A 22,198-nucleotide genomic window follows, 5' to 3' on the forward strand; every position below is an offset into this window, starting at 1 on the left:
ATTAATATGCAGACAACAGTAGTTTTCCTAGTTCCTAAATCCTCAAATTACAAAGAATCTGCTTTACTCTCCTACTTGACTGAAAACCTAAAACTTTTTCTTCTAGTTAAAATAATGTGACTATAGGAGAATTCAATAATACTCCTAGCTCCTGACTTCATAAAAGTACTCCTCATTGGAAAGAGGAAAACCTGCAATACACTTTAAAATGTAGTTTCTGGCACTAATATCAGAGTAATTCTTGAAGCATCTGACTAGAAAAATAAAATTAACAATAAAACTTAGCTCATATAAAAGTGTCCCAGAATTTCTCCCTATAAACACAATGCAAATATAATGTAAATCAAATATCACAGCAACTTAACTGAAAGTTAAGTATGTCTTAACTGATCTTTAGAAAGAGATCATACAAGTTCATCTGAACTTTGTATAAATTCACAAGCTTAACCACATAAGCTGCTTCCACCTGATAATAAGGTAATAAACATGAACTTTAACTATGAAACAATACTCAGTGCTTTTCTATAATAATTTTTCATAAGTTATCTTCTCCATGAGGCACTAAAGACAAAAAAAACCCAGCAATTTTAATTTTAAAGTACTATTCTTGAAATTTGCAAGAAAAAAACCCCAATTTTAATTAAGTTACATTAGTACAATTCCTTAATGTAGTTATAGAGGAAAAAGAATGAAGAGCTTAAAAACACCCAGAATAGACTATAAGACCTAGGACTTCAGATTACTTACAGTAGCATAATATTCTAGTCTATTTTTTATTGTAAAGCACAATTAAAACATTGTAAGAAAAAATATAAAATGGTTTATAAGGCTATAATGCTATCAATTTCCAAAGAAAAGTTTATTTTCTCCTCTAAGTTATACAAACATACCTCATGCACAGGGCCAACTACACACTCCACTTTGCTCTCAGGAACAGTTTTTCTGGTACCAGTGCTGAAGAGGGGTAACCCTAACTGAAAAGAAAAGTCTGATATTACATCTCACATTGTCTTTGCAAGAAGGCAAAGGACAGCAGAACTCCCTTCCTGATGTCATTTTTCCTTCTCTCTACCCTCGCAAAAGGCCAAAGTACAACTGAGCATTACTAATGAACTTGTTATGCTTCCCACGAGCTAATTCAGTGGGGAATACATTTTCCTTTAGCATAAATAATCCTTTGTCCCCAACAAAGATCCACAGTAAGAAGCTTCTGAGACCATTTTTTTAAAATGCAGCAAAGAAGCTGCTCCCATTAAAATAAGAAGACCCACATAATCAGACAAGAGCTTTAACAGTTGGAGCTGCCAACCCAAAACAAAAGAAGGCCTAAATTATAAGGAGTGTGCAAATCAAGAACAGTGACACATTCACAAAGAAACTAACACAGGAATGTTTAGTAGTTGCACTTTTTATGGAAAATTCAGCAAAATTAGTTTTATAAAAGAAATGAAGAATTTGTGCACAACCTTCAGTCATAGAACTTTAGCAGAAGAATCTTATATACATATATTTATCTTATAAATATATATATATATATTTCCACATTATTCTTCTTACGTAATGGAAAGAACTGCCTTTAAGGTGACAAAACTATAGCCATCCAGATTACCTTTAAAAACAAATTATTTAATAAGTGGTACTCAGGTAAGATACTCATGTATCTTTATATGAGAAAAACTGTCATGCACACAAATATATGCTTTTATTGGAAAACATTTATAAACTGGTGAGACTGTATTAGTGAATCATCAGTTAATTCCTGAATATTCATTGTGTCCCAGATACTAAGAGCCAGTTATTGGTATTTTCTAGTCTTTCACTATTCTCTTTCTAAACCATTTTTGGGTCTCAGGCATTTAATTCCAATAGCAGCTTCTTTTCCATAGTTAGCCCAGTCCCCAGTCTGCATCACAATTGCAATTCTTGCCTCTTCCTCATTTTATTACCTACTTTTTCCTCTTATCTGTCTTTCCCTAGAAGTCTCAGTCTCTACACTTTTCCCCCCACATAAACCAATTATACTGAATCAGCAATTCTTCATTTCTGAAGCTGCATCCTAGTTAGCAATGTTTTGGTTTTGTTTTGTTTTTGTCTTTCTGTCTTTCTGTCTTTCTGAGAAGACTACTTTAATTCTTTGCCATTTTGAGGAGGTCTTTTCCCTTAGATTTAGGGGAAAAAAGAGCTCTCATGTGACCAAGTCCAAACTTTATGCTAACCCTGCTTGGAATCTTTCACAAGACAAACAGCTTATGCAGAGGTCGTAAGTAAAGAATAACATACTTAATCTTTAAAATCTGTAGAAAATGTTAAACGCACAGAATTCGTCCACCCACCAGAAACTTGAACAGGATTTGGGTCTAACCCACTTAACTTAAAACCAGTTTCAGCTATGAGGTCCTCAAGATTATTTACGGTAAAGCTCTTTGCACCAATTTGACTTCAGATCATGATGGGGAAAAAATGCCAACCTGTGGAGCTGCTCCTTTATCCTGCAGCTGGAGGCTCTGAAAATGAGTGCACTTTCATTCCTAACCTGCATCATAAGACACGGAGGGGAAAGCACAAGGTAGCCTGCCTCAGTCCAGGTACAAATCGGGGCACATTTGTAAAAGAATGGCAAAGAAACAAAGAAATAAGGTAAGTTTCTTCAGAAAAATAATAACATTAACTGCCACTGCCACTGCCACAGATACACATTCAGCACCCAGCCACCAGATTACCGCCAAGATCCGCCAGCTGCTGGGATACGATAAACGCCCAGGTTGGCACAGTGGTTACTGCTGAGCAGGGGGAAGATCGGGGAGGAACGCACAGAGGCCTTCCACTGTACCAAGAAGACTGTATTTAGATACGTGGTGAGAACACAGGTGTTATTATACTAGTCTGTATGCCCTTCTGCATGTCAAAAAACATTTTATCATTTTTTAATCCTTCATTTAGATACACAGTTGAAGAAGATATCCTCTCTGATTTGTTCAGGAAAAAAATCCAACTTTCTCAATTTTAAAATTTGAATTAAATATTCCCTAATTGCCTAATAGAGAAAGAACAAATGCTACATCCATACTAAACATATTTCATTTTTTTCAAATGTATACTAAAATAACTAACCATAAAGGCTCCAATGTGGTAGTAGAAAGTAGCAGGGGACTACTGTAAGCCTTAGACTGAGTGGTTTAGAAATGGTTTTGCTGGAGGAAAAACGTGAATTTGAAGGATGGTGGGAATTAGCCAGGGAGAGAGAAGAGGAAGAGTTCTATGCATAGAGAATAATTTTCGTGAAGACTCTGAACAGAGCAAGAATTTGGCACAGTCGAGAACTGAAAGGAGCCAGGATGGCTGAAGCATAGAGCACATGTGGTTTAGGATGGGGTGGAAAGTTAGGCAGTAGCCCCATCACAAGAGGCCAGGTTTAGGAAATTACATTTTACTCTAAGTGCAGTGGGAAGCCACGGAAGAGTTTTAACCAAGGGGGAGACATAATTTAATTCATAGATTTAACAGAGCTCCCTGAGGGGGCTAGGGAAACAGGGGAGTGAAATAGTGATGGGTTTAACAGAGAAAGCAGAGGAGAAAACAGCAGGAGAGGTGCATAGAGATGTGGGGGAAAGAATTAGGGGAAACAGTGAGAGAGGGAGAAGCAGAGAGTAGAAACAGTGAGAGCAAAGGAAACTGAGCACTCAGGAAACGAGATGGAGAGGAGCCTGGAAGGAGAAAAGGAGAGAACCCACTGAGCAGAACTGACGTCTCCACTGGAGAGAAGTGGATGGATGTGACGTACATTTTGGGGTTAGACTCAAGACTTGATGATGGTTAGAGATGGAGGGTGAAGGAGAGGGATGTAAGGGCAAAATGAAGTGTCAAGGACGACTCCTGGGTTTCCAGCTTAAGCAACCGAGCAAATAGAGAGTGGCGGCATTTCCTGAGATGAGGATGGCGGGAGTCTAAACAGATTGAAGCAGGGATGACACAGACAGGGCAAAAGTGCCGGGCTTCGGTCATGTTTAATTTGAGAAGTCTTTAAAGACACTCAAGTGGAAGTGTCAGGTTGGCCATTGGAAATACTAATCTAGAGCTAAGAAGTTCAGGAGATAGAAATTGTCAGAAAATACTTAGGAGATAAAGCCACTGGAAAGAATGAGATCATCTGAAAAAGAAATGGAGAAAGAGCTGATAAGGGTCAAGTCCTGTAGAAATCCAATATTTAGACACAGGAGAAAGAGTCAGCAGAGGATCCCTCAACTCGACTAACCCAGGTTTCTAACTCTTGATTTACCTCCTCCCAGTAGCTCTTCCTGATTGGCCTGACTTAGTTCTGCTTACATGAGTAGCTCTTAAATTCACAGAGCATTTCTCCCAATTACTTGTCTTTCCTGTGCCTTGCACTATTTTCTGTTAGTTCCGTATTATCGTTTGACCAAGTATATTATAAGTTCCTGGACTGCTGCTCAAAGTAGTGTTGAGAGAAGTATTCAAGCTGAAAGCTGAGGAACTCTTTTGGTGGGAGATACATGAACATCCCTAGGAAAAACTGGGTGTTTCTGCCATAGGTGAAATATTACAGCAAAGCTTGGAAGCAGCCACACAGCAAACAAGTATCTGACAAGAGACCTTTTATTGGTATTATTTATTACTTTCACTTTTATTTATTATGTGACCTGAATTGAGAAATAATTTTGCCTCTCACTGAATACCTCACCAAATATGAAGGTGAAGTATGAGAGTAGTTACTAGTCAAGGTATCAGCAGGTCAAGTGAGCCGCCTGATACAGCAGAGGAATCACTGATAAAAAAAAAAAAAAGACTAAAACTGATGTGTATTGGGCAGAGGGTCCAAATTAACAGAGTAGCTGTGCCAATGGGCAAGGACTCTGGGAGCAATGTGCTACTGAGGAATCCACACGGCTGCCTGGTGGACAGGTACAGTTCTATTACATATTTTAAATAAACTCCATTTGTGGTAGATGGCCTAATGATCCCCAAAGAAGTCTATGTCCTAATCCCCAGAATCTGTGAATAGACTGCCTTCCTGGGCAAAATGGACCTTGTAGATTGAGTAAATTAAGTGCCCAAGGAAATGGGAGATTATCCTGGTGGGCTCATTGTAATCACAAGAGTCCTTATAAGGTGGGGTGCAGAAAGATCAGAGTCAGAGAAGGTGATGTGAGAACAAGCAGAGAGAGAGAAGGAGATGACAGAAGAGGTAGAGAAAGAGAGAGAGAGGTTTGAGTTGTTACACTGCTGGCTTTGGAGAGGAAGGAGCCAAGAAATGTAGGTGTTCTCTAGAAGCTGGAAAAGGGGAAAAAATGGACTCTCCCCTGAAGCCTCTAGAAGGAATGCACCCTACCAACATCTTTTTTTTTTTTTTAGCTTTTTTCAGATTTTTGAATTCCCAACTGTAAATAATACATTTATGTTGTTTTTAAACCACTAAGTTTGTGGTTATTTGTTCTAGCAGTAATAGGAAATTAATAAATATCTTAAGTGAAAGAAGATTTGCACAGAGGGTCAAGACATTTGACCTAGAGAAAGCAATATGTATCTAAAACATGAAGACATAGCAAGGCCAACATGTTGAAGCAATGAGAAAAGGGGCACCAGCTGCATATAGATGCTTAAAAAAAGAAGATGCAAAATTTATAGGTAGAACCCTTTGTGAGTGCTGTGCATTATTATTTATTATTTTTGCTTCTATTTATTGTGTGACCTGAATTGCTAAATAATTTTGCTATCATCATCAACAACAAATGGCCCTGTGTTTGTATATCTGAGATCATTCATTCACTCATTTAAATATTTAAAAGGTTCCTGGTGTTTACTATCTCAGGGAACAATACCAACATTCACCAACCTACTGGGCCACCCTGATTCCATCCTCTCTTTTTTCTTTTTTCCTTCTTTTCTCTTACCTCCACCTGCTCCCCAGGTCCCCACCTTACCTCAGCCAAAACAATCAATGGCCATTATCTTGTTGTCTCTACCTTTAAATGTTCTCTTCAATACCTATGACCACTCCTCTAATTCAAGCCACCATCATCCTTCTCCACGTTGACTGAAACAGTCTCCAACCAGTCACCCCTTCTCCATCCTTGCATGCCTCCCACCTGCTCTACATGTACTGCAGTCAGAATGATCCTTTACAAATTCTCATCCAAGGATGTTACTACTTCTACTTCACTGCTTAAAACCCTTAATGGCTCTCCACTGCCTTCAGGATAAAGCCTAAACTGCTTAACAAAGTTATTAAACCCTTATAGGATCCCCTCCAACCTCATCTCCTGACCCTTCCCCTCTTGCCATATTGAACTCCTTTTAGCCCCTTCAAGTGCCAAGTTTTCTCATCTCTGTGATCCACCTCCAGGGAATGCTCTCCCTCCTCTCTTCCAGACTCACTCCTACCTATTCTTCCGATTCAGCTCCTCTAAAAATCCTCCTCCCCAATTTAGGTTGTATAGCACTACATGCTTCTATTTTACTGTACTATATACTTACAAAAAAAAAAAAAAATCCATGAGAGGGTAACATTCTCCATCTACTTCTATGTAGAACTCAGTACTAACATTAGTACCAGAATTACCCCTAAACAATAAATGCTGTATTTATTACTGAAGGAAATATGAAACAATAATAAAAATAACTCTGTGTTATTCTTTTAAGATAAAGGCAGCTTCTAAAGCAGGTGAAGACTTTTAAAAGAAAAGAGTAAGATTTTTATCATTTAATAAAACATCACATGCTATTTGCAAAATACAGAGGCTCTTCATTTGTTGGGAGTCTTTGCTTTTTTATTTTAAAATTTCCTTTTGCAATGTTTGGCAGAGATCCAACTTCAATAAGTTAATTTTATATTAGAATTATCAGTTTGTCATAACATTTTGTGGGACACAAAAATTTTTTTAAAAAACTTAAAAATCAGTTTGCCTTTCTATATGATAGACTAAAAGGCTATATGGAAAACAGACACATATACAAACACTAACATAAAGAAATGTAAAACATTAAGTGTTTATTAACAGGAAATGGCTAAAATAGCTTATGAGACATTCACACAGTGGATTCATTCAACCACTTGAAAGAGTAAGATAGAGCTGTGTCTACTGAATGAAAAGATGTCTATTATATGTCATGCAACCAAAAGCAACCTGCAGGACAGTATATAATTATGTTGCTGGGATTACAGTGTTTTTTAAACTGTGTGTGTGTGTGTAAAAAAGAAGAACTTCTGAACACAGTTAAATAATTTTTTCAACAATTTTTTTCATGTATCAAAAATATTAACAAGTCATCCATCAAGGAAAAACAAAAGTCATAATGTTTAAAACTCTATATAAAGTGAGTCTTTCACCATAGCTTATACTTTCTTACAGAAAAGTTTATGTTTTGTGAGAGTAGGCAGAAGTCTCTACCAGTCAGCGTGTCAGCAATATCTAGCATGTGACTGATAGTCATAACATTGTAAATTTCCATGACACTTTCAGCAACAAAGATGAAATTACATTTACTATATCTGCTATATTTTATTACATTCTTTGGAAATTAGTAATTCACTTATGAAATACATGGCAACTTCCTGTTAAAATAATCTACTCTAATAATGTAATATCATGAGAAAACTTTTTGAGTTTGTAGAAGGGCTACAATTATAATTATTGCCTATATCTTTTAAACATTACTTCTGAGGCATTTCTCTCTATGGCAGTTAAATTTCAATTAAAATAGGGCAATTCAAAGTGAGACAACTGACTGACAGACTCAAGTTTCTTTTCTCTCAAATTCTATGTACATCACATGGTTCATTAAGGGTGTAAAGGTATATCTGATATCAAAGTACAAGCAGCAACAAGTAATAGGAAGAAAGTAAGACAAACACACATACATACAGAGTCAGGTTACCGTAAGAAAGTAAAATATAACAGTATACATTAACCTTAACCCCTTACTTTCCTCATCAACAGTAAGCCTTTAAAAAGTATTGAAATAACTGAACTTTCATTCTCATCTCCAAACTTAAATTGAAATTGACAGGAAAGAAAAAAGTGCTGCTTAGTAAAAATATAGTAAATAAGGAAAAACTAAATGGGAAAATACAAATTAGGAAACATTACTTCTAAACTGACCAATTCTCCAAACATCATTGGACTCATATAGGTTTTAGTAATAGCATGTACACTGTTGATACTACTCTCTTATCACACACTTTGATTTACTATCACAAGTTATTACTCATTATTTTTAATGAAGTATTCAAAATAAACCCATACCCACTGCAGAAATGAACTTCTCTGTGCAGAGAAGTTGTTTAATGCTGGGAATATAAATGCAAGAGAAGTGTGATACAAAAAAAGAGGCTGGACAGTCTAGACTGATTCTGGGTGGACCTTAGTAGCTTAATTCCTTTCTCTGAGCTTGGGTTTCCTCATCTATAACATGGAGAAAACACCAACTACAATGCAGGTTTACTAAGAGGTTTAACAGTAATATAAGTAAAGCACTAAACACAGCACCTGACACATTCTGGGTAATAATGTATTCGATGAATAGAAATGAATGTTTAGTATGTGCCAGATACGATTTTAAGTGCTTTACATATGTGAACGTAAGCAATGAATGGTAACTACCACTACCCCTGGCACTGCCTTCATCTTCTGCTCCTCTCTGCTCTTTGGGGATAGCTTGAAACTTCTGATTCAAATTAAACAGCACAGAAATAGTAATAGCTAAGTGTCAGGTACTGTACTAAACTAGTTATATGGATAATTTCATTTGATCCTCACAACCTTCTCATCCATAAGGTAGGAACTGTTATTAACCTCCTTTTACAGAGTAGGAAATTTAGGCTTAGAAAGATTAAATAGGTCACACAATAAAGTCTGACTTCAGAGCCCCAATGCTTAGCAAATCTGTTACACTAAAAAGAAATATTACTTTTAATTCATTAGTGTCAAGATAGCAGAGATACCTATTATTCAAAGTCCGTTGGTTTTTACTGACTTTTTGAAACAGATGAGTCAGAGAAGCAACAATCTATCAGGATCTACGCTAGACGGCCACCAGAGTTTCCACTTTTTCTTTCAAACCCATTTCCATCGCCTCTAAAGGGGAATATGCGGTGGTGAGAATTCCAATTTCTAATCATTTAAGTGCCAAGTGAAGTGATTAGATAGCAGTTCACAAACTGCTCATTTTCTAAGAGAATAGTTGTTAGCACTCTCCATATAAAAGGAGCAAAGCCCAAACTCTGACCTAGACTGGTCCTGTGAAAAAAAATCGCTTTGCTTAATAACGACTAATCACCTTCTCCACTAGACGTACCACAAAGCACTCTAAATCCATAAAATTCAATCCCTTGGTTTGAAAAGATTAGTTAAGAACTAGGAGTGACTGCATGGAAAAGCACGCCGTCCAAAACTTTCCTCCGACTTCCAAAGCAATCTACAAGCTCCCCCGCAACGCAGTCCTTCAAACCGAGGGGTGTGGGTGGGAAAAGCATCGCGCAGAGCCTCCCGTTACAGCCCCTTGTTCCGGCCATCTGGGCTATGTGGGTGGGCCTTGCGTGGACTGGAGGGAACAACAGGGAAGAGACTGTAAACTCCGCCTGAGGGCAAAATGACTGTATTCTTTCAAGGTCAGTGACTTCAACAATACTTCTCAACGTTGAGGAATCAAGTGACCCTGTTATGTGCGAGGTGCTTGGAAATGAGGAGAGGCGACACTACTTCAGGCTCATCCCTCTTTGGATTCTGAGGCAGCGCGGCAGCGGGTCGATACCTCCTCCCCAGCCTAGCGCACCCACACCTGAGAGCCCCCGCCCCAGCACACCTGTAGCCCCTCACATAACACGGGGTGGGAAGGGGAAGGCAGGCCTAACGTCACCTTGTCGGGCCCAAGGGCCAATCAGAGCACGCGACTCCCGCAGGGGGCCAATCGCACGGCGTCTTGGATCCCGCGGCTCGCGGCCCCGACCGAACCGCCGCTTCGACTCCGCTGAGCTTGAGGGGCTTATGGAACGCAAGCTGAGGCGCGGCAGCCCCGGGAAGGCTAGTAAAAGTTCTCGAAGATAAGAGAAGGCAAACAGGGAAGTACTCACCCGCCCAGGCGCAGGAGGGTCACGTCTCCCTGCGGGGCCACATCTCGCTCAATCTCTGCCTCACCGGCACGCCCCTAACCAACCGCCGCCGCCGCCGCCGCCGCCTCTGCAGCCTGGGCCTCAGGGTTCTCGGCGGTTCGCCGCCGCCTGTTTCGAAGGAACCAATCAGAAAGCGGAGAGGGGCGTGGCCGTGTGCCCCGCCCCCAGGCCGCCCCGGGAGCACGCGACCTGCGCGCGTCTCAGGCAAGGGGCGCCCTGCCTTCCACCTCCTGGAGTCTCACAATCCTAAGGGCCAAGCCCCTTTTTTTCATTGAAAACGGCTTGGTCACAGGGCACGTCCTCTGATCTGGCCCCTCAGCGACAACAACAAACCCTCCCGTTTGTCTCTATTGGCAGGAGAAATAAATCGGCCTCTCTAAGCATCCTGAAATGTTGTGGGGTAGAGTTGCCCTGAGTTTTATCCTGATCTGTTAAGAGCCCGTCTCAGTCCTAAATCCACCCAAGATCTGGCTGTACTGAGGGCGCCACGGGTTTCCGGATGCAAACTGTCACCCTGAAGGCATGGGAGTCCTGTGAGCAGTGTGGGAAGAGAGACGGAGAGGAATCTAGCTCCAGGCCACAACTGAAAGCAAAAAGAGGATGTTGCCTTTTCCTTCTGGAAACCCCAGAGCAGGGCGTGGGGGGTGGGGGGAGGATTAACCTCAACATAGTGAGAGATGTTTGCTAGCTCCCAAGGTTGAGGTAAAGTGGGGACTGGTCTTGACTGTAACAAAAGATAGATCTGTGATAACTAAATGTGACTTGTTAATATGGGGGATGGGGGGGCGGGAATCAGTGCCAACAGCCTGGAAGTCCAAGCCCTTCCCCTCTTCTTAGTTTTATTTTGTCAAATCATGTCACCTCTCTGGGCCTCAGTTTCCCATTTGTAAAGAGTGGAATCGACCTGGAATGATGCTGTCTAGCATTTATTCCTTCCTTCATTCATCAAAAACACTGAGGAGGAACTGTTGCTCCCTGAAAAGACTAAAGTGAAGAAGACAGTCCTTGCCTTCAAAGTGCTCAGCAGCATGGCAAAGACTCAGTGGAAGGCTGTGAAAGGAACACCTCACAGGCTTGGAGGGTGATGGTCAGAGGCTTGAAAGGTTGAATTTTAAAGGATGAACAGGAGTCTGCCAAGAGAGAGGATAATTAGGAGGAAGGAGTGCTTGCTACGCAGAGAGAACAACCAGCTTCCAAGGGATGTGAGAGCACCTGCAGTGTTCTGGGAATAGTAGTTTTGAATGACTAAAGTTTGGGGATTCAGAGGTAGATCAGGCTGAAGGAGTAAGCACAGATTAAAGCCCTGGTAGTCACTAAGAAATTTATATTTTTCCTGCAAGCAATTGTGATATTTGTGTTTTAGGGGAAAAAAATCATTTTGGAGGATTTTTGAAGACTGGCAGCAATTGTAAAACTTAAAAGATGACAATTATGTAAAGTAGCTCAGAGTGGATAGTGAGAAAGAGGTGTCTGGAAATACCTAAGAGGCTTATTTACCTGGACTTAGTATCTTGTAACAGTGATGCCAGTCTAAGGAACACAGGGAAAACAACTATAGGGGAAAGAATAATGCATTTGGGTGTGTGGGTGTGTTAACTTTGAAATGTGAGAGGAACATGAAGGTAGAAGTGTCCAGAAGATGGTTGGAAAGTTAGGTCTGAAGCTGGTTGAATTAGTCTGTGCAAGAGATACAGATGTCAGAAGTTAATTCAAAACTGTTAAGCACTTTCTCTGCACCAGACTCCATCCTAAGCACAGGGGTCCTGTTCTCAGAGAGCTTACCTTCTGGGTTAGGTGAAGATGGTCATCAAAAAGTTGACATTTAAGTGCTAATTGAACCTGATGCTCAATAGTGGTTGCTCCTTTTTTCACTGATGTCTATCCCAGAACCTGTTGCTGCCCATGACTACAATAGACCTATTTTCACAGGACCGGTTGTTCAAATCAACCTGTTTTAAAATGCTTCTATGTGAAACTAAAGGGCAATTGGTCATACCATTTCATTTAGCCAAATTTCAAGTGGAGTTGTGACTTTAAATTGGATTAGTTGAGCCCTAATATCAAAATATGTACGCTTCTTTGTAAAACCTTAAGTAAATTGTTATACAGATCTTGTTTGAGTCAGTAAACAGTTCCTTTAGTTTCTTACATGCATCTATATACCTAAATATTTTAATACCACTTACTAAAAATTGAAACTATGCTATATAAAGTATGTACACATCCTCTCTCCCTCTAACGTGTGCATGCGCGCACACTCACACAAACACACCACTTAATATTTCTCTAAACCATTTGCTGAAACTTTGGCAGCAGGGTATTTTTATGGTTGCTTTCTTTTTACTCTCATTGTCTATTTGATTTGTCTTGGTAACTCCTCTACCTTATAAAGGTATAGGACAGTGTATCTGGAAAGTGAATCTGGAGTCAGGAAATCTGTGCAAATCACTTGTAAGTCCATCTTCCTCACTGGTTAAACATGGGGACTGGGTGAGAAGTTCCCTTCTAGATGCTTTGATTCTTCTAATTCCCTTCTAGTTGCTTTTCCCTAATGTGTAAAAAAGAAAAAAGTTCTTGTTGCTCTCTCAACCTCACTTTTACTTGAATTCCCAGTTAGTACCCCACTCACTAAGCCACTCATCATCTTACTCACCTTGATTTTAACACTGCAATTAGTAATTGAGGGTTTCACCTAATAAGCTGCAATCTACTTTGATGTGTAGATTTTCTAATTGGTGGTTAGGTTAATACCAATGTTTTAGATGGTCTCATTTAAAATTGGCATGGTTGTAAAATGCAAAGCAAGCCTTACCAGTTTGCTTCCATCAGATAAAGTATTTTAGTTCTGACATTCTCAAAATTGTGATGATGTGCCTCACTTTAACAAAGCATCATGTTTGGAAATCTAAATTTTTAAACATATCACATTAGGAATATCCATTCACCTGACTAAACATCTCTATAAAATGCAGAAGTCTCTCATAATCATATAATCCTTGGATATTGAAATATGATTTGGGTTCTTCACAGCCCTACAAGAAAGCTCTATTGCTTTAAATATACTGTAGTTGTTCGAGGTGTTTTGTTTTTGTTTTCACTTTTGATTGGTTTATTAGTTATTTTGTTCTGTATTTTGTAGTTTCTGCTGTTGCTGTTTTTAATGCTTTGAAATTATGGACTATCAGTCTATGGATTTTGCCTTGTGTGAACTACTGGGTGAAATTTGGGGGCAATAGAGATCTTGATTCATTCACAATTAAACTACTCATTCAGCAGATAATTTATTGAGAGCCAACTACATTAAAAACAATACTAAGTTCTATCTTAAAGGAATGTTACTGATTTACATTAACAAATATTATCTGTAAGTAATTCAATGATATAAAATTTTTTAACAACAGTTGTGATTAATACTAAAATGTTACATCTATATAGTGGATTGAATATTGTCTCCTCCAAAATTCATGTCCACCTGGAACCTCAGAATGTGCCCTTATTTGGAATTAAGATCTTTGCAGATGACCCCCTTTTCAGGTTCAGTAATGTGCTAGATGGCTCACAGAATTCGGGACAGCAGTTAACTATTACCAGTTTATTGTAAAAGCTACATCTCAGCAACAGTCAAATGGAAAAGACACATGGCATAGGGAGGAGGGCATGGAGTTCACCTCTTAGCACCTCACTATGTTCACCAACCCAGAAGCTCCCCAAATGCTATCATTTGGGGGTTTATATGGAATCTCCATTACATGAGCACGATAGATTAAATCATTGGCCAATGGCAACTGACCTAAATCTCTGGGCTCTTCTCCCCTCCCCAGAGGTCTAGAGACAGGACTGAGAGTTTTAATGCTCTAATCACATGGCTGGTTTCTCTGGGAGCCATTCCCCACCCTGAAGCATCTAGGGGCCCACCAAGAGTCACCTTATTAGCATAAACTCAGGTATGGTTGAAAGGGGTTTGTTATGAGTAAAGAAAGATGCTCCTATCACTTAGGAAATTCCAAGAGTTTTAGAAGCTTTATGTCAGGAACTGGGGGCAAAGACCAAATATCTATTTCTTATTATATCACAACTAGTTTTCCACATGAGAAGCATTATTTGCTATTACAAGGCCTTAACCACTTGAATAAACCCATACCTACAAGATTAACTCCTAACTCTGCCTACTGTACCCCCTCAGTTCCAGCTCATTTCCCACCACCTTTTCTACAGATGCCTTAGGATCTGGAAACACCAAACCACACTCAGGTCCCTAAACAGGCTCTACTCCTTCAGGCATTCAGAAATTTACTTCTCTCTCTCTTAAACGTCCTTTCCCCACCACCCTCTTCCCTGGTGGGTCTAACTTCCGATTTGCTGTTCATTCATCAGCTAAAATCCCTTTACAGTGGATACTGATACCTTCGTTCTGCAGTGATGAAACCAAGGCTTAGCAAGGCACTGGGCACCCTCTCCCCTCGTCCCCCACCCTCGCCGCTCTGAGACTGCTTGTGGTCTCTAACATCAGCACAACTCCCCCACCTCCCTCCTTTCGCTCCTGTCACCCCTTTCACCTTTAATCCCCTTCCCTCTTACCGTGACCCATGGAGTCCTGACTATTCTTCCAAGCCCTGGGAAAAGGCAACCTCCTCTGTGATATTTTCCCAGGTGAGCCCAAAGCACTTTCCGCTGCTCGTCTTTGTAAGCCCCTCTAGGCAGTTACTGTGTCAATCATCTTTGTATCTCCCAAGGAATTTAGCACAAGGATCTTATACTTAGAGAGACTCAAGTCTTTTTTGTTGTTGTAGCAAATGGAATCCAGCTGATTTTAGCCCCAACTCACTTCCTTTTCTACTGACTAGCCTTTATTAGGACTTAAGGGTTGCCCTAGTATTTAATTTTAAAAAAGAAATAACAACAAAAAAACCCCAAAAACCTCTTTGCTTGCTAAGCAGGCTCAGTTTTGCATGATTTCAGGAGAAAGGGAGCCCATTATTTATAGAAGGTAATCACCAAAGGATAATGGGGATAGTAATGCAACAGTATGACAATGAAGGAAGGAAATGAACTAACTCCTGCTTTGGGGGTAAGTATACAGCAGCTGTGCATCCAGCTGAAGGAGTGTTTTCCAAAAGCAAAACAAACAAAAAAGATTAATTACATGCACTGAAGCCAATAGGGAGCACTTTTAAGAGAGAAAAGGGAATGTCCCATTGCTGGAGTTATCTGCATACTATGAATTTGTAAATGCTGCCTCAAGACCCTAACTTGGGAAAGCGTTTGCTTGAGCAAGGAATAATTTATTTTAGAATCATTAACTTTTCTGTATGCTACTCTCCTTGAACTTCAAAGAAAAGGAAATAATCAGGGGGCTATTACGAATGAATGACTATTTACCAGGGCTTCCAGGAAGGAGAAAAACACCATTTATGTTGGAAGAGTTTATCTTTTTGTAAATTACCCCCTCAGACTCAATAGGATGTCATTCATCATTTAAAGAAATAAGTTTGCATATGTTTCAAATCTTATTCCCAAAGAAAAGCCTATTGCCATTATGTTCAGTTTATTGCCAAAATTGAACACAACTCTTAATAAAATATATGCAATATGGTAAGATGAAGAGCAAAATGAGATTTTCCCTATTTCAGCAGATAGACTTGAAGTAATGATCACTTTAAATAGATAAACAGGGCATGCCAATTCAAATGATAGATTCCCTGAAGCCTTGTAAAATATAGTGTAGAGGAGGTATTTCTACCTGGCCCCATATTTACAATTGTGGAAGTTATAGAACTACTATATAAATATTGATGAAAATTCTTGTGTGAAACCAGGTACAAATGAAATAAAGGAAAGTTATATATAAGATTTATATTAGGAAGAAACTGAAGAGCTAGACCTTGCCCCTGCAATGCTCATCACTGCACGTCCCAGATTTCACAGAGAAGCGGGGTAAACTTGTGGTCATTCACTCTCCATGACATAAGCATTTCTGCATGGTGATGGTTGAATGTCCGCAACTCAGTTAGGCGACCCAGGAGACAGGCAAAATGTTGAGGATTTTCAGGCTGGTGAATCTTGCACAACTTTTGTAGAACATCAAGCAGTGGTTCTTGAAGCTTCTCTATGGCCTCTCTGTCCTTTATATATTGTCTATCTGTTTTGAGTTTAAAATAAAATGACCAAAAAAAAAGTCATCATTTGGAATAACTACAAGAATGTTAATTTTTTTAAGTGTAACTTATAAATATTGTACACTTAAAATGTACAAATTAAGTGTTCAAACTGATGAATTTTTATATATGTATAAGTGTTTTATATACATATACATAAATGAATATATATGAATCTATACATATATATTCATGTAATCACAACTAGATCAAGCTATAGAACATTTACTGCCCTCAAGAAGCCTCCCTAAATTCTCCTTCCAATCAGTGAATCCAAGGACCTCTATGATAGACGTAAGCATCATTTTTAGTGGGTACATTCTGAGAAGTGGAATTGCTGGGTCATAGGGGATATACACATGTAACTTTAGTATGTACTGCTGAAAAGTTTTTCTTTTTTTAACTGTAATTTCTTATGGTAAAACAAACTAACAACTAGCTCCTGCCTCAGTATCATGTATAAAATTCATTTAAGGCTAACATTGTAAGGGGGTGGGGGGTGGGAAGAGATAGACTGGGATTTCAAAACTGTAGAATAGATAAACAAGATTATACTGTATAGCACAGGGAAATATATACAAAATCTTATGGTAGCTCACAGAGAAAGGAATGTGACAATGAATATACATATGATCATGTATAATTGAAAAATTGTGCTCTACACTGGAATTTGACACAACATTGTAAAATGATTATAAATCAATAAAAAGTGTTTAAATAATAAATTAAAAGCCAAATTTAAAAAAAATTTAAAAATTAAAAAAAAAAAGGCTAACATTGTAATTAAGCCTTACAAATCATGAACACAGATGGCATCAGTTACTTCCAAATAATTAAAGTAATCAAAAAATACAGATTTTATGTACATAGGTTTTCATTTCAACATTGTTTAAAACAACAACAACAACAAAAGTTGGAAGCATCCTAAATATCCAAACATGGTAATAACTGAGTAAATGATTGTACATCAACACAATAGAATATGATGCACATATTACAACAAACTTTTACCAACATAATTTTTAATCACATGAGTAAAGTAAACTTAAAGTCAGTGTGTTCTTTATTATGTTAAAGAAAAAGTATGTAATTTCATTTATGTCCTTGCTCAGATTTCAACCCCTTAGAAAAGCCTTCCCTGACCACTGATTATAACAGCATTTTGCTGCTACTTTCTTTCCTTATACCCTCATCTTTCTTTTTTTTGCAGCACTACCACCTCCAGAAAATTATTTTCATTTGTTGCTTCATTTATTGTCTTTCTCACCCTAGTAGAATGGAAGCTCTATGTAGCTGTATCCTCCCTGTTCCATTGCTGCTGTATCTCCCAATACCTAGAACCATGTATAGTGTGTATAAGGTGTTCAAGGTGCAATTACTGAATGAATGAGTGTGATGCTTGGAAAAAGGCTGAGAGGAACTATACTGAAATATTAATGGATCAATTTGAGTGATGGAATTATAAGCTATTTTGCTTTTTCTTTATGTTTCTGTTTTGCAGATTTTTAGTGTTACTACTATACTTGGGGGGGAAGAAACCAACAGAAGGCATAAACATAAAAATGTAACGTTGAAATTACCTGGAGAGAGGATAACAATTGCTGTAAGCAGAGCATACTCTTCTTGAGTCATTTTCAATTCTGCAACACTTTTATAAAAACTAAACATAGGTGTTATATATTCATCAGAGATGCCTATGGAGGAAAGTTAAAAAATTGCAAAGGCATAGTAAAATTTTTGAATGACTGAAAAGTATAAAACTACACGTTATATACACAAACACATATTAGTATTTATACCCATATGCACACATTTAAGTACTGACTATATATTAAATGTCCCAGCCAAAAGCAAGGCATTGCAGAGAAGATCAGTTAACCAAATCCTCAAAGTATGACCTAATCAATGATTTGTATGTCTTTGATTTTGGCAGTGCCATTGTTTGAGTCACTACTGCGTGACAATAAATAATAATCTTCATGAATTGCCAAAAGAATCTCTGGACTTCACTATGTTCTAAATGGGCCTTAGTTCAATCTTTTTAATATTACTACCTATAATCAAGGCAGAGATAGCATCTTAACCGACAAATAGAAGTATAAACAACTCTATTTCACTCCAGAAGTGTAAACAACTCTACTTAATACATTGGCTAGGGTTCTTATCAGAGTTCTGATTTCTCTCTGAAATACCAAAACTGTTTATCCATTGCCTACTAAGCAATGGTACTTGGCTATTCTCCAAACTCAGTGTATCCAAAATCAAAGATATCATGTATGGAGCTAAATTCTTCATCTTCCTCAAAATCCACTCCTTTCCTGCTGTTCACGTTCTCAGTGATTGGTGTCCTTGCCAACCCAATTGTCCCCACCTGCCCCAAGATTCAGTCTCCCTCTAATTCAGTCAGGTGCCAAATCCTGTGGATTTGAACCCTCTTCACCACGCCTTGACTTGGTTTAAGTCTTTATTTCATCTGGTTTATCGCAATTGCCTCCTCTTTGGTCTTCTTGTCTTCAGTGTGTTCCACTTCAATCCATCCTAGAATCACCTTGCTAAAATTCAGACCACACCCTGTCTCCCCCAATTCTAAGTATAAATAAATATAAACCTTCAAAAACTCTTTGTGGCTTTTGACATAAATGTTTTTCCTTTTTACACAGGAAACTCTATGACTTATCCACTGCCTTTCCTACCTCCCACTACTCACCCACATGGTAACAATAGGAGTTTACCTCTATTGAGTACTCATTATGTAGAAGGCACTGTTCTAAGCACTTCTTATGAACTCATTTAATCCACTCTATTATGTAGGTACAGAGAAGTTACATTAACTTACAGCTGGTGAGAGGTGGAACCAGGATTCAAACCAAAGCCAGTAGGCTTCAGGGTCTGGTTCTTAGCTGTGACTAAGAGGTACCATTTTTCTATTACACAGCCTTTACTCCAACCATGTTAAGGTCTTGGGAGTTCCCTACAAAATTCTCATTGCCCAGTTTTGTACATGTTGTTCTCTCTACTTGGAATACCTTCCTTCTCCTGTATAATTCACTCCTCTTCATAATTTAAGATTTCTTTCTGCCACTTCCTCCATTCATTCAATGACTATCAGTTTGGTGCCTGTTCTGTGCATGGCTCCACTCCAGAAGGGCTTTGACTAGGGAATTGTGGAGACAGAAAAAAAAAAAAAAAAAAGATGATGATATGACATATGGATGAATTAAGATGAGAATGAGTTCCTCAGAATTGGTCCACAGGAGAAAAGACTACTCCATTCCATCCCAAACCAGACCTAGAACCTTAGAGCTTTGGTTGAACCACATCAGAATAAAATAGGACTCCAGATGGTAAAAAGTATAATTATCACTTAATATTACACTTCACGGAATCACAAAGTCTGAATCCTCATCTTTAGACAAATCTAAATAATCTTCTTAAACAGAATCCTTGGCCTTTCTCTCGAGTCAAAATTGCACATTTCTCTCCCCTTTGATGTTCAATTCTTTAATTGACCCAGTGGGCTCTCTCAACAACAGGGTCTTTTTTTGAGCAAACTGGGGATGACATCACGTGGAAGATTGCTCTCTATCCAGCTGTTACAGATTAAACTGAATACCCATGACCAAACTAGATACAACTTAAAATGAAGAAAGTTGGAGTATGTGACTCTGGGACTACTAGTCCCGATTTCCAACAAACATGCTGGTTTGGAGGTAGTGAGCTTGAGTTTAAAATCTCACCTATGACTTGATCTTGGGCACATTTCTTAAACTCTTTAAGCCTCAGTTTTCTCATCTGTGCAATGTGAGTTATAACAATTGTACCATATAATATATGTAGACTGCCTAGCACCGTGCCTGGCTCATTGTAAACCTTCAATAAATGTTAGAGCAAATAATCATAATAAGAACTATTATTACTGTTATTCAAGACATTTGAGTCAACACTTTAGTTCCATCTTAATCTCCAATTAAGGTCATTTACTTTTGGGTTTACAAAACTCTCTTTTTGTTTTGTTTTTACATTCTGCAGCTTCCTAGGGATATATATAAATTGGCTGATTGGTGATTTGCCTCAGTATTTTTCTAGGTATTAAAGCTAAGCTAAGGTCTGTATTTCTTGAGAAGGCTATTCTTTTTTAATCTTCAAATTTCAGTATTCAGGTACTATGTGCATTAGTTATGGTTATGTAAAATAATAATTCATGACTTTAAATAGTATATGAGGATTTGAAGATTAAAGGCAACTGATTCGAAAATATTTATGAATTCATCTTTGACTACCTCATGTCCTATTTTGTCTTTCTATATCCCCTCTCACCCTCCAAAGATCAATCTCCATTAGCTATCTAGTTGCAGTTCATAATTTTTAGAAAAAAAATAAGCTAAAATGTTTATTACAATTGGTCATCTTGTGCATGTTGTAAAGACCAACAGTGAATACAGAAAAAATACAGAAAATAAGTAATAGAGTTTTTAAAAAATTATTTTCCTACAGCATAGATAAAATATAAACCTGCTTTTGAATTAAGAGTCAATAAACAGAATTAACCACGCCAGCATAAACAAAGGGGTGTTTTTTAAGTGTTTATGAGCCAGCAGTTTCTAACGTAAGACGTGTAACAATAGCATCATCCTGAAGGGGCAGTCTTTTCCTGCTTTCCTGCTTCCTCCTTTCTGAAACTTGCTCTTTTGGCACAGTAGTTGACTTTTGGTCACAAGAGGGCGCTGTTTTCTAACTTAATCACAAAGACTCATGGAAAAGTTCAAAGTTGTAAAAAATCATTGTTTCTGCTTCTCTGTTTACTGTTTTCCTTAAAAAAAAAAAAAAGAGGTCTGTGATTGATAAATTAATTGTCCAATGATAAGAAATATTCTGAGAGAATAACCATGTGATAGGATTAACCACTATGCTGTTTTAAGTTATTTTAAATGTAAAGTAACTTTTATTTTATTTATTTTCTTTTATTTCCTAATTAACTTTTTTGTTTTAATTGGGGACAAAAACAGAGCAGAGGTGGGTGTGTGTGTGTGTGTGTGTGTGTGTGTGTGTATGTGTGCATGTGTATTATACACACGTGTGCATATTACACAAGGTATCCTTGTTAGGTTAGGACACCTTACCCATGTTTTAAGGCCAAGTTCAAATTTTGCTTTCTCTGTGGAGCTTTCCTTGTAACCATGAAGCAGAATTACTTGATCCCTTCTGTATGTTCAGTTCTATTGTACCTATCATAATTCATATCTCTCCCTCCATTAGAGTGTGAAATACTGTACACATTTTATGAAAGGAAGAGTCAGCTGCTGTATCCCCAGTGCCTGGCACACTGCCTGGCACACTGCCTGGCCAATAAAAATGTTTCTTATTCATCTCTGTATCCTTAGTAACTAGTATCCTGCTGGAGACACAGCAGGAGATTAATGAATGCTTGTCAAATTATGCAATATTATGTTTTGTTAGTTCTTTGCAATGAAGGTGACATAGCTGTGAGATGTGCTAGGGAAAAGGATGCCATTAAGACAGTAGAAACATTCTCGTGGTGCTAAGAAATTAGACCTTGGCCTCTATGTCAATGGCTAACCTCTACTCAGTGAGTCATTTGTGCCATTCTGTTGGCCTTGAGTCAAAAGCTGCCATCATATTAACAATTCAAAAAATAACCACTTTCAATGTAAAATACTTAATTTAAGATATTTAATAAATAAGATATTTTCTGCTAGTATGAGTGGCTAAAAGTTATCTTAGGATAATGCTGCTCAGTAGTTGCCAGGGTTTGGGCTGTCAAGTTACAGATTCATCTCAATAAAATTCACCAAATTTTGTTGGTCTCATCTGTGCCAGAAACTGTGGCAATGGTGGGAATAATCCTCAGGCAGTTTATAGATGAAAGGGGGAGGATAAGTACACAATGTCCCAGACT

At 38.3% G+C, this 22,198-nt stretch overlaps 2 protein-coding genes across 5 annotated transcripts in view; both read right to left on the minus strand.

Moving 5' to 3' along the window:
• Positions 1 to 10,199, minus strand: part of GAS2L3 (growth arrest specific 2 like 3) — a 33,153-nt gene extending 22,954 nt beyond the window's left edge. Inside the window, exons 1-2 of one of the 2 annotated variants that reach the window (XM_032493546.1) lie at positions 10,088 to 10,199; positions 891 to 974 (exon numbers count right to left, since the gene is read on the minus strand). The gene's annotated coding sequence lies outside the window, so the exon portion shown is untranslated. Of the gene's footprint in view, positions 1 to 890; positions 975 to 9,873; positions 9,987 to 10,087 lie in introns of those variants that run through there. The other variant, XM_032493547.1, reaches the window with a different exon arrangement.
• Positions 10,200 to 13,224: 3,025 nt separating this feature from the next.
• Positions 13,225 to 22,198, minus strand: part of NR1H4 (nuclear receptor subfamily 1 group H member 4) — a 64,833-nt gene continuing 55,859 nt past the window's right edge. For 2 of the 3 annotated variants that reach the window (XM_032493549.1, XM_006193338.3), the window contains 2 exons: positions 17,862 to 17,975; positions 13,225 to 16,265 (listed from right to left, as the gene is read on the minus strand). In XM_032493549.1, the coding sequence (XP_032349440.1) occupies positions 16,027 to 16,265; positions 17,862 to 17,975 (353 nt within the window). In that variant the 3' untranslated portion in view covers positions 13,225 to 16,026. The remainder of the gene's footprint in view (positions 16,266 to 17,861; positions 17,976 to 22,198) is intronic. The other variant, XM_006193337.3, reaches the window with a different exon arrangement.

The sequence above is a fragment of the Camelus ferus genome, chromosome 12 (assembly GCF_009834535.1).
Source record: "Camelus ferus isolate YT-003-E chromosome 12, BCGSAC_Cfer_1.0, whole genome shotgun sequence".
Lineage (NCBI taxonomy): Eukaryota > Metazoa > Chordata > Mammalia > Artiodactyla > Camelidae > Camelus > Camelus ferus.